Source organism: Temnothorax longispinosus, chromosome 10 (genome assembly GCF_030848805.1).
Source record: "Temnothorax longispinosus isolate EJ_2023e chromosome 10, Tlon_JGU_v1, whole genome shotgun sequence".
Lineage (NCBI taxonomy): Eukaryota > Metazoa > Arthropoda > Insecta > Hymenoptera > Formicidae > Temnothorax > Temnothorax longispinosus.
The window spans coordinates 2,728,244-2,741,071 of record NC_092367.1 but is presented as its reverse complement, the minus strand read 5'-3'; the positions used below and the strand labels follow the sequence as shown (position 1 = coordinate 2,741,071).

General features: G+C 35.1%; 2 protein-coding genes across 5 annotated transcripts in view; one reads left to right on the top strand and one right to left on the bottom strand.

Moving 5' to 3' along the window:
* The first annotated feature begins 324 nt into the window (after positions 1 to 324).
* LOC139820621 (6-phosphofructo-2-kinase/fructose-2,6-bisphosphatase) lies at positions 325 to 11,015 on the top strand. The gene is made up of 6 exons (XM_071791024.1): positions 325 to 1,684; positions 6,315 to 6,479; positions 6,638 to 6,798; positions 7,035 to 7,418; positions 7,584 to 7,853; positions 8,059 to 11,015. The coding sequence occupies exons 1-6, from the start codon at positions 1,357 to 1,359 to the stop codon at positions 8,485 to 8,487; spliced, it is 1,737 nt and encodes a 578-aa protein (XP_071647125.1). The 5' UTR covers positions 325 to 1,356; the 3' UTR covers positions 8,488 to 11,015.
* The window catches only part of LOC139820620 (neuromedin-B receptor-like), a 96,884-nt gene continuing 94,830 nt past the window's right edge, over positions 10,775 to 12,828 (bottom strand). For all 4 annotated transcript variants that reach the window (XM_071791021.1, XM_071791019.1, XM_071791022.1 and 1 more), the window contains one exon: positions 10,775 to 12,490. In XM_071791021.1, coding sequence (XP_071647122.1) covers positions 12,057 to 12,490 — 434 coding nt within the window. In that variant the 3' untranslated portion in view covers positions 10,775 to 12,056. The remainder of the gene's footprint in view (positions 12,491 to 12,828) is intronic.

The following is a 12,828-nucleotide window of genomic DNA, read 5'->3' as shown; positions in this document are numbered from 1 at the left end:
GAGCAATCAGCAGTCGCGTGAGCTGTCGAGTTTACGGTGTGGTAACGCTGAACAAAAATTGATAAAGGAAATGCCGCTTAAATCTCCGAAAACCGTTACTTCCGCCAGTTGGAAATTCGTATCGCACACGATAGCAGGGCACTATCAGTAAAATAGTTGTAGGAGTAAGACGTCATCAATGACAAAAGGTCAACAGAACTAGCTTGACAGATAGGAGATAAGACTTTTTCCCATAATTTTTTATGATCTTGCGGAAAGCGTAAAATTTTCATTGTTCGCGTGATTTTTGCGATAAATATCCGCGATTGAGGAAAAACGGATATTCGCCCATCGCGGGCAAGTTTATCCGCTATCGTGGGTAGAGGGGCCAGCCGTTTCTCCATTGGCCCGCACAACGTAGTTGTTCGCTCGTGGGTTCTGGTCGATGCTGCTAAAAGCCGCGTCGGAACGAGACCTACTAGTCGTCGGAGAGCCGAGAGAAGTGCGTATCGACCGGTCGCATCCTGCGGAGAACCCGAGTCTATTCTCGTCCGCACGTCGGGCATATTTGCATCGTTCCCGTGATAGAGCGCGTTCCCCGAGGAGGAAGCCGAGAAACCGTAGCTGAAAAGAATCAACGAGTTCTACCGAGAAGTCGCGGTGAGCATCAGCTGACATTTTTCTGGCCCTCTGCTGCTTGAACGCCTACATCGATAGCGCACGCCGATCGGAGTCTCCGCCGAAGAGGAGTAGGACCGCGCGGGAGAAAGAGAAATCGAGATAGAAAAGAGAGAAGTATATGAAGGGCGATCTGAGCAACAGTGACCTCGGCTCAAATTCTAAGCGCATCTCGCAGAGCAGAAACGCGAGGTTGGTGAAATCGGAGCGAGGTGGCCGCTATTACTATGTAAATTTTCAGCGGGCGTATTTGTTTGCGCGCGCGCGCACTGTCGCCAACGAGCAACGACATTAAGCAGCTACGGCAGCAGCAACATTGTCGTCGATAGTATCGGGAGGCACGGGCACGAGCGAGAGGGAATCGCGCGGCACGCCGCAAAGTAGAGACCCGGTCTTTTCTCTGACAAATTCCAAGGAAGCCCGCAAACTGGCTCCGGAAGTGAGGATAAAGCAAATTGGAATGAGGGAGGACCTGCTATCTATAATACGGCACACGAGCAGCGACCACTTCTCGGAAGAGCTTTAGCCGGGAGCTTGACCCAGGAAGTAGAGACGCGGCGAGCCGAGCCCAGGCTTGGAGGCGACAATTCGCGGCTGATCCGCGCGATAGAGTAGAGGCGGCTCTCGCTCTCGTTGGCGGGTTTCTTTTTATTTGGAGCGGCTGCGGCTCCACGTAAATCGGGCTTCCTATTTGCTCCGATGGTCCTCGGTATTATTTTCAAATCGATCATAATTTCGTTGTTGTCGTCGTCGAAAGAAGAGGAAAGGGAGAGCCGAATACCCGGAAGATCGATTGTTCTACGTAATACGGGTTTCTCGGTTATGCCCTGGGTCGCCGCATGTTTCGATCTGCTGGCGGCTCCCTTACTGGGTTACTGTCTCACGATCAGGAAACTGGCCCTGCAAGCCGGCCTTCTGCAGGAGAAAAAAAGCGATCTCGCCGTGAGGCAGACGCCTAACACGGAGATACCCTTGAACGCTGACACCACCAACACCATCATGGCCCCCAACGCGGAAGAGCGTCAAGGTAAAGTTCCGCGCGGGGTGAGTCGCTTGATGCCAAAGGGGTGTGAGACGTCTGCTTACGTAATATGTGTGTCTTCTTTTACATCACTACTTTTGAACACTTTGCTTTCATATTGCGGAGCTTATCTGCTTATCATGGAAAGGTGCTTATTTACACGCGATTAATGTAACTAAGGTGTCAAAGTGCTTTGTATGGCGAACATATATACACAAAATAGGATACATAATTTATCAGTTACTTTTTCGTTGCATGGCACCATCTAACTTACGTAATCTCCGAAGAAAAGAATTTTGAATAAACCTGTAGCGTAGTCAAAATGCCAAGATGTCATTGTATTACTTATCTTAAATTTACATTGTAAAAAGTCTAAAGTCTAGTGAAATATTTATTATAAAGAGTAACCGTGCTCTTAAAATAATTATCAATTACAACTTTTGTCTGTCCGTTTTATGTTACAATTGTCTTGTAGAAAGCTAGCATAATTTCCTTAAAAATAATAGTAATTTATAGATTTTCTGTTTAAATGAGTTGTGCAATGTAATTAACATGATTGTTTTAATATTTATTTTGTTAACTAGTGTAGGTTTGCATTTTTAGTAACCTTTATTGTATCTTATGCATGTGCATTTATTACTCGCTGCTTACTATTACAATCAACATTAACTGACTCGTTTTAACAGCATTTGAAAAAAACCTACGCTCACCGCATGTCAAGATAGAAAAAGAAAAACTTGTAATTCATGTCTTTCATTCTTTCTCAATTTTTGTTTGTAAAAAAAATAAACACGCTCACAACACGTATATCTTGTAAATAATATACTCTCTATAGAATCCTACGAATTATTCTGATATTGTGTTAGAAGCCGGTTTATAATAAAATTCAAAGGAAATGAAAAGTGAAAGGAAAACACCGACTCGAGTATTGAGGTCGCCGCGTCTTCGGTATATCGCAATGTCGGTCTTGCTCGTCTTATATTGCGTTTGTGCTTCTTTACTCGTTATTTTCGACGTAAAATTAACGGCAGCGAATATTTCATGTCTTTCAAATGTGGAAAATATATCCTTAAGATTATATATTGTACTGTGTACGAAAGAAGGTGGCTGGCTAAAATTATAAAGGGTATAAATAAACATATGAATGCGATCGATTTAATCGTCATCATTTTCATTACCTTACACACAACAGCTTGGACAGATCATCGATACATGAAAGAATAATTAATATTTCGCTTTTCTTTTTTCAAACGCATTAATGCAAACTTGAGGATGTGCAAGCAGTTATTGTCCCATCAATGTGTGCTTGACTTTTATTACAACATCCGTACTTTTATTTGCGACATTGTTCTCACGTTACAAACGTCATTGTTATACGCAAGTATCGGATTCTTACGATTCCGTCTTGGAATATAATTCTGTGAAACAATCGGCATAACGTATCGAAGAGGAAATTGAATGCACTTAAAATATATTACAAAAGATATTTTTAATAAATAAATGCGAATGTGTGTGTAAGCATTGATTGACTGGTAATTCCTCCTTTTTATACGCGAACGTCACATCCTACTTTATGACATTCAATTTTTATATATGCAACAATATACTTTTCATTAAAATTATCCATATTAAATAAAAAAATTAACGCGAGAATGTGTACTGTTACAAGAAATATAATAAACATAATATAAATATAAAATAATTTATAAAAGAATTTTTGATACAAATGATTTACTTTGTGTCGTATATTATATATATGTTTATGTTAATTAAAATTTTAATACATATGTAAACCAGATACGTAACGACGTTTCTACAAGATACATAAAACACTGAGATTTACATATTAAATAATATATTTTTGCATTGAATTGCGCGAAAAAGTATGACATCAAGAAACTTTTATTCCTCTAAAAGCCAAATATTATGTATAAATATTATCTGAAAATATACGATAAATACCTACATGTTAAAATGTGTCTTTAATTTATCATTCTGGCATTGAGGAATCGATAACTTATCACTACGTCGTCCGACACACCAAATCGTATTCGTGTCTTATCTCTTAAGTTTTGCAAGTACAGGGAATTTCCAAATTGTTACGAATTCTTACATTCAAAAATTCTTTTGCGAATATAAGAGAGACTAAGGAAACAAATCGATGGAATTAAACGTCGTAAATTTTTAAACGAATAATATTAAATCTGATGAAACATACTAAATTTTGAATAAAATTTCTGCTAAAATATAATTTCAAACCAATTGAAAATAAGATTTTTATTTATAAAATTATTTCTATTCTTTACACTTAAATAAATAATATTTTCTAAATGTTAAATACTGTAAGAGAAAAATTTCTGAAGTTTTTCAATATAAAGAAGATTGTTCCTTATATCAGTTAAAAATTAAACTTTTTAATATTAATATTAACTTAATATCAATTATTTTTAATTGATAATAAATGAATTTTAGTCACATTATATGAAATAAAAATATATAATAGAACGTTTTTCAACATGTACAAGAATAATAAATTATTTCACACACTACGCGTATAATAATCTAAAGTGGTACATTTTAATCTATTGATAGCATTGATTAGATAATATAATTCCGAATAGAAGGGATAGTCATTATGCATGTGCGTTATCATCTTGAATTCAGATATGAGAGATAAGCTTATCATGTATGAACAGGTAATGCTTTTTATTTTTGGAACATAAAGGTTCTCAAGAATCTCAAGCTGTTATTTCCGTTTCGTGGAACCCGCGAACCATAACAAAAATTAATAATATTTATAAGCTATATCAAGTGTATTAATTACATGTTTGTAGAGTTTAATTAATATGATGATTGATGTTTTTTAACATTTATATAAATTAAAAAAATACTTGATAGCGAATATTCACTACATATTCGCAAAATCTAAGGGAAGAGAAATAAATATTTTATTTTTGTCGAAAATAAAATGTAATTTTACTGCGTTTAAAGGGTAAATTATTGTTGGCTTCGGTAACGTGTGGAGAAGCCGAAACAAAGCCCAGTGTACGCGCATTTAGAATCTAAATATAAAACCCTGTGTTTCTAGTGGGGCATGAGGCATCATATATATTTGATTGCCCGCTCATTCGACGTCGTAGTATTTATTAAATATATGCAAAGTTTCTCTAGAACAATCAAATTTTAATTCTTTTCTCGAATATCGCTCTCGTCAATCTTTAATCCGTATACTTCTGTAGACAGATATAAGCTAGATAAGATAATTTACACGTGCTTTTCATACGTAAAAGAAGTGAATTAATTAAATATTGATATTACTCATCTGCTAATTTTAAAATTTGTTATAAAATTGATTAATTTTGAAAAATATGGTGTGAAAGAAATGTTACAAAATTTTAAGAATGCACTTTTAATATTTAACAATTATACAATTAATTTTTAGAATATCTGTTTTCTATAAATTTCAATTAATTAAGATTACACATATTTTTGTAAACTATAATTGTTTCTTGTTTTTTGATACGCAACAAATCTTTATGTGATCTGTTTACACACACATTAAATGCTTAGAAACTTGAATTGAGTTTTTATCGTGACTGATTGATTTAATTACCATACATATTATTGGTAAAAAACTTGTGATTTCCTCGTGAGTTTTTATAAAAAATACTGCATGAATGTTTTAGTTCTCGATCATTGAATCAATTGTAGCCTTCTTTACAAACACGTGCAGTTTTTGTCAATGGGAAATGGACTGTCATAGTGCGAAATCGTTTCTCTGCATATTATGATGTGTATTTCATAACACACGGCATGCTTATGAAGTATAGACTTCACACATATTATTGCTTTTGCAAATGTATAATGTAGTATAAAAATTCATGAATAATGCAATATTATTCCACGCTTTGCAGTTTGAATGCATTTTTATAACTCTCGGTAGCATATCTGACTTAAACATTTTACGATCACTGATATTTTCAAGAGGATTTTAGTACTACGTTGCTGCAAGTCCAAAGTCACGTTGTCTGTATATACCATTCTCATGTTACTACTGCTCGTGCCTATAAGCATGACGCTTGTTCAGATATATATTGCCAAAATATTCGCACTAGTATATAACAAAATGTCTCATTCAAAGGAACTCTGACTAACAGCATTATATTTAGTTTTTATGCTGTGATTTTTAAAAATTTTACTGACGACATCTTGAGGCAAACATTGGAGATGGGAAAACCCATTTTACAAATATGTGTATAATATTGTTTCGGGACAAATTTTTTATTCGGAAGAAAAGAAAATTTTTAAGAAAAGAAAATTTGACTTCTTTATCCATTGCGTATTATATGCAATTCGCATAATGTTACAGAAATTTTAATATTATTAAAGCAAATACTAATATATATTTAATTCAATTTTGTTTTAATTATATTAAAGATTATAGACATACGATTTACAACAGATCAGAATAAATGCTTACAATTGTGTACATTAATGAGAAAAATATGTTTGAAATTTACATTATAGTCGCCGTAAAATAATTTTCAGTCGTTAATGTATTAAATCCGAAAAATAGTACTTGCATAAATTGCCTAAGCGCTAATAGAGTACTGAATGCTTTATTGTCTGCATTTAGATCCCGGCAAAGAGAAGGTCGCAGGGAGAATCTCAGGACCAGCGAAGTCATCGCGCAAATTTGCGGGAGTTGTCGTAGCCATTTGCGGTTTACCGGCTCGCGGAAAAAGCCAAATCGGGCAGAGTCTTGCTCGCAGACTCATTTGGAATGGTGTAACCACAAAAGGTAAGAATGTATACTTAATGACATATCTTAAGACAAGCATTTATTAAATCTATTATACGATGTAAAGAGATTTATTGCAGCCATATGCTTAATTTTTTATCTTGATTAAACGTATACAAGAGATTAAATCAATATTCCCTAAATCTTAATTGTTTCAGTATTCCGCGTGAGTGATTATCGTAGGAAACGATTCGAACCCCATATATCACACGAATATTTCCGGCCGGATAATGCGGCAAACAATGCGTTAATAGCTCTCGCTCAGAGAGATGCCATGCAGGATTGCGCGGCATGGCTTACATCTGGAAATACCGTAGCGGTAAGTATCTAAAAGAATATTGGTAGTTTCTTCACGAGATTACGCTTGTAAACAGTAATATCTCGAATAACGCTACCTCTCTGTTAGCATTATTCGAGGATAATACTCCCGATTATTTTACTGCACTTATAAGTATCGCAGAAAATTGCATGGCAGTTAATTAAGTAAATCGTTATTTGGGTAGTTTCACATATGACATTGTATATCACACAGTTATTCTCTCTCCCTGTATTAAGATCCTGGACGCTATGCTGATTACACGAGCACAACGCACGGAGGTCTACGATTACTTCTCAGGCCAGCTCGGTTACCGCGTTCTCTTCATCGAATGTGTCTGCGACGACGCCGAAGTCCTCGAGTATAACCAACAAGAAATCGTGAGACATTGCGCTGACTACGCGGGAGTGGACGCCGCTCTGGCCGCGGAGGATCTGCGTTCAAAAATTGCTTTTTACGCTGGGTTATATGAACCTATGAATGACAGAACTTATCCCAGGATCAAGATCGACACCGGTACCATGGATATCGAGACTTGTAAAGTGTCCGGTCATATTGAAACCAACGTGCTTGGATACCTCGGAGACATCTCCCTCAAACCCCACACTCTTTACTTCTCGAGAGTAAGCAGTTGTAGCGTTTTTCTACATTGTGACAAATAAGTTGCCGAAAAAGAAAAATAGAATATCCCATAATTATATTTTGCCGTTGTTGCTTATTTCGTTTTCTATTTTTTTTTTGCGTTTTATACATTCTTTTACTTTACATTTTTGTATTGTATATTGCAGCACGGCGAAAGCGAGTACAACGTGGTCGGTAAAATCGGCGGCGACACGGTATTAAGCGCCAGAGGTGAACGTTACGCTCAAGCGTTGTCAAACAAGTTCAATGCCATGCATATTCCCGATCTTCGGGTTCTCACCAGCCGCCTCCGCAGAACGATCGCAACGGCGCGCGGTATCGAAGCCCCTCAGGAGCACGTGGCCGCTTTGAATGAACTTCACGCGGGGGTGTGCGAGGGCCTCTCTTACGAAGAGATGCAGGAGCAATATCCGCAGGTATAATTGTCATCTTTAAGTAAACCTAATGGAGCAATAAAATATTGATTGCCAGTTAAAAATATTCCAGCTTCGAATCATACGTTAAATTCGGGATAAAGTTCGAGCAATTTAATTTTTATCAACGATAGCCGTTGATCGTAGAAAACAACCGTGACATAATAACAACGCTGTCTCTTATGTCTTACGTTTAATTTTGTAACAGGAGTTCGCTTGGCGCGATCAGGACAAGTTGCGTTATCGTTATCCGTGGGGCGAGAGTTACATCGACGCAATGCAACGCGTCGAGCCGGTAATCGCCGAGCTGCAACGCTCCAACAACGTTCTCGTGGTGTCACATCAGGCGATATTGCGCTGCATCATCGGATTCTTCCTCGATAAGAAGCCCGAGGAGCTGCCCTACATGGACGTGCCGCTGCACACGATAATCTGCATCACCAGCCAGGGTTACAATTACAAGCTCGAGTTCTTCAAGCTGCCGATCGAGTGCGTGAACACGACTCGCGTCAAGCCGAAGAACTGCAGCGGCGACCGTACCGCTGCCGACGCTCTGCTCACCGTTCCAGCGCACTTCGATATACCGGACCCCTGGAGAAACCCCGGCAACGGGCCTACTCTCGTGCAGCAGCACTAAGAGAACCGCGAGCGACCCGTTTCGAAAGTGGCGTAAATCAAATTTTGAAACACGACGCGAGTTTGAGCTCTGAAGAGAACAGTAGTACAAATCGATCGATACATGATTTTATGTATGGTATCAGAGAATTTTACAATCGGTTGAAAAAAATAAAATAAAAAAAAGGTAATATATTATCAATTTATATAAATCTTATTTATAATATATTTTTTGAGATTAAGGATTAATAAGATCTTCAAGAGTTGATTTACGTCACAATTGAAACAAGGCATTCTTCTTCGCTTACCCCAATAATTAGCTGTATACTCGCGGCGCTATAAAAGATTATTTACTTGTTTGTAATTCTGGAATTTACTATTATTATGAAGGAAAATTAGACCACTGTCGTCATTGATGTTCGTAGTGGCAACTACATGAGACGATTTTGTTCATCTTCACGCGTAGTATCTCGTAAAGGCACGATGCGTTGACTTAATTTTACTTACATCAAAGTGCGGATGCAAAAGTCTGTTCTGATTTCAAGAGTTCTTTTATGTAATAGAGAAACTCGCAGATTTTATGGCATAAATGTCTTTGATACTTAGTCGACAATATTATGTGTACGCCCGGACCGACGTTGACAATAGGTCTATGATATCCCGGTAGGATAATATACCCCTTTTTGATAGCTAGCAATTGGAAGCCCATGACTCGAGCCCTCTACGTATCGCGGGACTTATAGTTTTGTCGATAGTTTATAGCATTATTCGAACCATAGTACGCTCATGGTAGCTCATAGATTGAGACATATTACCTGTTGTGCTAAAAATACGCACAGATTTGTATATAGAACGAAATGGGGAGTTGATGTTAAAAACTGTTTGTGATAGAGAAATAGTAGCGCGTAGATACTGTCACTATGGTTGACGCGCATATAAATCACCGTATCTTTTCGTATCTCAGCATTTTTAAAATTTCTTTTTCTCGCAAAATATATTACGAAACTTTTATTCCGTGGTGTGATCATTTTTATCGAATTGAACAATCTTTTTTATCGTCACGTTTTATCGCTTGAGCGTCATCGAATTAACGATTATATCGAAAGACGTAAAAAGTAATGGACACGTTCAAATATATGCGCATCGACAAATATAATTTGCATATATCGATTGATTTTGAGCCTTAATTATCCGGCCTTTTACATGATACGATCAAAACAGTAAAAAATTTATCTGGGTACTCTAAGAACTTATATTTTTATAAATGATAGAGATATTAGATGTAATTATATTTACTTTCTTCATAGCGACTAATTCGTTTTGTATTTTGACCAGCAATGCAGTATGTTTATAATTATTCATAATTTCTAATAATCTATATATAAATATTCAATTATTAACCAATATATTATTTTATATATAAACAAATATACAGATATTTAATTATAGAAGAACTCTGCAACGAAATGAATGATCGAAAAAGAATCTTAACACCGAAATCGCTTATCATCACTGTCGGGGACATAAACTAGTTTATTAGCTAAAACTGTTATGAATTATGGCTATCTTCAAACAATGAGAAAGAGAGCTTATTATCTTTTGCGAAACTTTATAAACTTTTTGCGAGATAAGTATTGCGATTATTGCGATTATTGTATACAATGATTCAAACGTGTTGATAGAGAATTTTATCTTTACTACTAAATCTTTTTATCGAAACGAATTCTTCTGTTGCATATACATTTGTAAATTACGTCTATTTAAATTCGGTATATTATTTTACAGACTTGTTAAAATGACTTGTTATTTTTAGCATATATTTATAAATGCAATATAATATACGCAGGAAAGCGGACATTTAACAATACATGCATTTTGGATGATTTAAATCAAGGGTTGTATTAAATTCGTGAAGTAGAATTCAAAGTTCTGCATGAGTTTGCTATAATTTCCTATGTAACTAAAACGTTACTCCGGCTAAACAAGGGAAACTTCGCGGAACTAACGTACACAAATTAATCCTTAAACGTCGTTGATCCATTGATATTTTATCGTTGTATTTTAGGATAGTTTATTGCATAAACGCGCATAATATTTGTTTAGACGTGAACACGAAGTTCTTCAGGATTCAACGCGATGCTAAGCTACGAATCTGACATTCGCGCTTCCGAGGATTAGTTCGATAATTTGCTTGCTTTAGGGAAAACAATTTATGTGTGCTATGTATATCTTCTTTTTTTTGGCTGCATTCGGAAACGTCACCCGGGTATACTCCCTTCTCCTTCTAACTCGCTGAGATAGAAAGAGAAGGGAGTATACTCGTGTGCACTCGGGTGACGTTTTCGAACGCAGCCTTTGAATAACAAGTCGATCTAGTCGATTTTCCGATGTTTCGACTACTACACATTTTGTGACTCTATACACGCTTGAACGCCGCGAGAGGTAAATTATAATTTGTAATATGTATATGGTTAAGATGTATTTTATTCATAGTTTGAAAACTTTAGAATTTTTTATTTGTACACTCTGAATAAACTTTTTTTTACAAAACTTGTCCTTTACATTTCTTATTTAATCATTTATCAAATATAAGTATTAGGAAAATATTTAATATCCTTAATATAAAAAAAATTATGGTTATATTTATTATAATAATAAGGCAGCATAAGTTTCTAATCTGTTAAAATAGATTCTTAGAAATTGATAAATTTATATTCTGTATTTAAAAAGGTAAATACAAAACAAGGAAAATTCAAGTAGAAATTATAAATAATTATAATTAAAATGTTGTTTATTAAAAATTGTTGATTTATTTAGATTCGTATAGTATTAAATAAAATGGAAATTTTCAAGAATTTTCCGAGAATTCCATGAACTTTAAGTTTTAAATATTGCGGAAATCTAAGTCTTTGAAAATCGGTAAAGAATATAATTAGATATAATGTGAATCAGATCACAACTACAATTATTTCAATTCCAAAAGTCACATTTTTATTATTTCTTTCTTTTATTAATATCTATTATAAGCAAAGGGGACTACGATCGCACTCTCTCATAATTTTCTTATATTATTAAAGACCAACAGTACCGCTGGTATACATATAAGCATAAATAAATAATTATATATAGATATAACTATATAAAATAATTAAATAACTTTGCAGAATAATCATGTAAGTTTATGACTAGCAAATTTCACACATATGACTAGATAGGTTTTCATAAATACTGCAGGTGAGTAACTGAGATCAGCTATTTTTCTAAAATTAAAATATTGATTTCATTTAAAGATTTCGTATATAAATCTCGGAATAATTTAATAAATAAAAAAATATTAAAAATTAAAACAATTTTTTAAACAGAATTGAATAAATACACATTTATAATTCTTATCCTATTTAATTATCACGAATGAAGGAAATATTGATACCATTTTAATGAGTAAAGAGAGAGATATCGTATGAACATACACGCTGAATTTTCATATTATATTAATAATGCCAATAACATGGCATATATTGAAGAATATATTGAATTTGGAAATTTCCGCACTCAACAATCCACTTTCACTTGAAGGTATCGTACGCAATATTAAATAGCCGATCTCATTAATTTGGACGTATAGTCTCTTTGTTTAGCGGCCAAATGCAAATCCAAACTTTTCAACATTCTCGCTCGAATTTCTTGCGCGTTCGATTCCCGTTTATGAAAATCACTCGCTAGAATTCTACCTTCCGAATGCAACGGTTCGTTTCGTTGAAGATTGTCGAGTCCGATCGTATTTAACGAGGAGGATTTATTTCGTGATTCCTGCATGATGGTTTTCATGAATTCAAGGGCCATTCTCCGACAAGTATCGAAACCCAGTAATTGTATCCTTTTACTGTGAACGGCATCCATACGGTGATTTCTGCAGCGTGTTTCTCTGTCTATTATTTTAGCGAGAGAATTGGGTGTCCCGGGTAGATCTTGAAATACTTTACTAAGGATTTCTTTCGTTAAATCTTCATCACTGCCCGATGCGTCTAAAATAACAGAAATATTTTAATAAATTTGACGATTGCTAGTTTGTGATCATAAGGATTAAATTTTAACTCATACATACACGGAAGCATAAAATGTCTTGCCAAAATATTTATTTGTATTACGGTTAATTGCATTTTAGATTTGGGAGATAGAAAGGACAAAAAAAATAAATAAAGGTATTTAACAATCAAAAATTAAATTTTTAATTTGTAAATTTTTATCAAAAAATTTCTTCGCATATCTATGAGATATTATAATTTGCCTTGTCTATAAGTCGTCAAAATTTTTTGGAAGATAAAACAAGTCACATTTTATTCTATATATCACGCGTACGACA

Excerpts from the sequence above, each read along its gene's own strand:
- LOC139820621 (XM_071791024.1), top strand. The coding sequence starts at position 1,357 with ATGGTCCTCGGTATTATTTTCAAATCGATCATAATTTCGTTGTTGTCG. Across the intron at positions 1,685-6,314 it reads CAACGCGGAAGAGCGTCAAG|ATCCCGGCAAAGAGAAGGTC; the intron begins GTAAAGTTCCGC and ends GTCTGCATTTAG. Across the intron at positions 7,854-8,058 it reads TGCAGGAGCAATATCCGCAG|GAGTTCGCTTGGCGCGATCA; the intron begins GTATAATTGTCA and ends ATTTTGTAACAG.